General features: G+C 54.2%; 1 protein-coding gene across 2 annotated transcripts in view; it reads left to right on the top strand.

Moving 5' to 3' along the window:
* POLD1 (DNA polymerase delta 1, catalytic subunit) overlaps positions 1 to 2432 on the top strand; it is a 33032-nt gene that overhangs the window by 12907 nt on the left and 17693 nt on the right. For both annotated transcript variants that reach the window (XM_017512520.2, XM_037732799.1), the window contains exons 2-3: positions 1426 to 1628; positions 1948 to 2061. In XM_017512520.2, the coding sequence (XP_017368009.1) occupies positions 1427 to 1628; positions 1948 to 2061 (316 nt within the window). In that variant the 5' untranslated portion in view covers position 1426. The remainder of the gene's footprint in view (positions 1 to 1425; positions 1629 to 1947; positions 2062 to 2432) is intronic.

Below are 2432 nucleotides of genomic sequence, written 5' to 3'. Positions count from 1 at the left end.
TCTCAAAAAAAAAAAAAGGTTATAAGATAGTGTGCACACCACACAGGTGGGAGGGCAGAGAGAGGCGGGGAAGAAGCACAGGCAAAACGCTGACCACTGGGGAGCCTGGGCAAGGGCATCCAGGAATTCTCGGCATTTGCAATTCTTTCTTTCTTTCTTTTGAGACAGCCTTGCTCTGTCACCGGGCGCCAGGCTGGAGTGCAGTGGCATAGTCTTGGCTTACTGCCACCTCCACCTCCCAGGTTCAAGCAGTTCTCCTGCCTCAGCCTCCCGAGTAGCTGGGAACACCACCACACCCAGCTAATTTTTGTATTTTTTTTAGTAGAGACAGGGTTTCACCATGTTGGCTGAGATGGTCTTGATCTCCTGACCTCATGATCCGCCCTCCTTGGCCTCCCAAAGTGCTGGAATTACAGGCTTCAGCCAGCACGCCTGGCCTGAGATTATTTCAAAGTATTTAGGCCGCTGTAAATGCAATTGTGGTTTTTGCCATTTCAGTGGCAGATGGCCTGGGCAGATGGGTGGTAGGTGAGGGCATAGGAGACAGAGGTTTATGGGAAATAAAGAGATGTGCTGAGGCCGAGCGTGGCAGCTCACACCTGTAATCCCAGCACTTTGGGAGGCTGAGATGGGTGGATCACTTGAGGTCAGGAGTTCGAGACCAGCATGGCCAACATGGTGAAACCCCGTCTCTACTAAAAATTTAAAAATTTGCTTGGCATGGGAGCAGGTGCCTCTGTAATCTTAGCTGCTTGGAAGGCTGAGGGGAGAATTGCTTGAACCTTGATGGGGGAGGTTGCAGTGAGCCAAGATCATGCCACTGCACTCCAGCCTGGGTGACAAGAACAAAACTCCATCTCAAAAAAAGAAAAAAAGTCCAGGTGCGGTGGCTCATGCCTGTAATCCCAGCACTTTGGGAGGCCAAGGCAGGTGGATTACCTGAGGTTGGGAGTTCAAGACCAGTCTGACCAACATGGAGAAACCCCATCTCTACTAAAAATATAAAATTAGTCAGGCGTAGTCTCACATGCCTGTAATCCCGGCTACATGGGGAGCTGAGGCAGGAGAATTGCTTGAACCCAGGAGGCAGAAGTTGCGGTGAGCCGAGATCATGCCATTGCACTCCAGCCTGGGCAACAACAGTGAGACTNAAAAAAAAAAAAAAAAAAAAAAAAAAAAAAAAGGATGTCCTAAGGATCTAGTGTCGGAATCGAATGGCCTGCCACTGCAGTAGCTAACAATTGAGCATCTGGAATGTGCTCCCACCCCGCTGCCTGCAGGGTGCCGAGCTGTGTTACTCCAGTCACTCCAAAGAGCAGGAAAAGGCTCACGGTCATGGTGGGTGCATGGGAGGCCATGGAGAAGACAACAGGGTAAGGGGTGTCTCTGGTCAGTACCTCCATCAAGCTCCAACTTGCCTGGCAGGATGGATGGCAAGCGGCGGCCAGGCCCAGGGCCTGGGGTGCCCCCAAAGCGGGCCCGTGGGGGATTCTGGGATGATGATGACGTACCTCAGCCATCCCAGTTCGAGGAGGACCTGGCACTGATGGAGGAGATGGAGGCAGAGCACAGGCTGCAGGAGCAGGAGGAGGAGGAGCTGCAGTCGGCCCTGGAGAGGGCTGCGGACGGTAAGGCTTGGAACTGGAAGCCCCTGCGGCCGAACTCATTGCCCCTGGTCTTGCCTTTGGTCCAAGAGTCAGCTGCAAAGCTGACCTGTGACCCCACTCTGGCTGACTTTGAATCCTGCAAAGGACTGACTTTCCCCCCGCCATGCAGCCTGTGTGGCCTGCAGTGACTCTGGCCCTGACCCTTGAGCCCCGTTCTCTTCCAAGTTTCCTGCCTGACCCAGACCACCACTTCTGCCTGGCTCCTTTCAGAGTCAGATGCTGTCCTGGCCAGAGAGGACCATGCCTCCATGTACCCCACTTCCTTCCCTTCCCCTACCAGGGCAGATCCCACCATCAGCCATAGATCCTCGCTGGCTTCGGCCCACGCCAGCCCCCCTGGACCCGCAGACGGAGCCCCTCATCTTCCAACAGTTGGAGATTGACCATTATGTGGGTGAGTTTGGGGGTTCCAGGTGGGTACTGGGGCCCCAGGCTCCTGGGGCAAGGCTGGGCCACGTCAGCCCCTCCGGCTCTGCCCTTCGGGTGTCCATAGAGCTGAAGTGACAGAACAGACCAGCGGGTGGCAGGAGTGTGGAGTGTGAAGCAGAGGTGACACAAGGTCAGCTCGAGGCAGGTGCTCAGTGCAGTGCAGGATGTTTTGCATCCTGATTTTGGTACACAGTGGCTGCAAGGACCCCTGTGCCTTAAAATTCATAACACTAGGCATGCACACCAAAAGTCAACTTGACTTTTTTTTTTTTTTTTGAGATGGAGTCTTGCTCTGTCACCAAGGCTAGAGTGCAGTGGCACGATCTCTGCTCACTG

The sequence above is a fragment of the Cebus imitator genome, unplaced genomic scaffold (assembly GCF_001604975.1).
Source record: "Cebus imitator isolate Cc_AM_T3 unplaced genomic scaffold, Cebus_imitator-1.0 Scaffold473, whole genome shotgun sequence".
NCBI classification, from domain to species: domain Eukaryota; kingdom Metazoa; phylum Chordata; class Mammalia; order Primates; family Cebidae; genus Cebus; species Cebus imitator.
The sequence above is the reverse complement of the archived record's forward strand: the minus strand, read 5'-3'. Positions and strand labels throughout refer to the sequence as shown.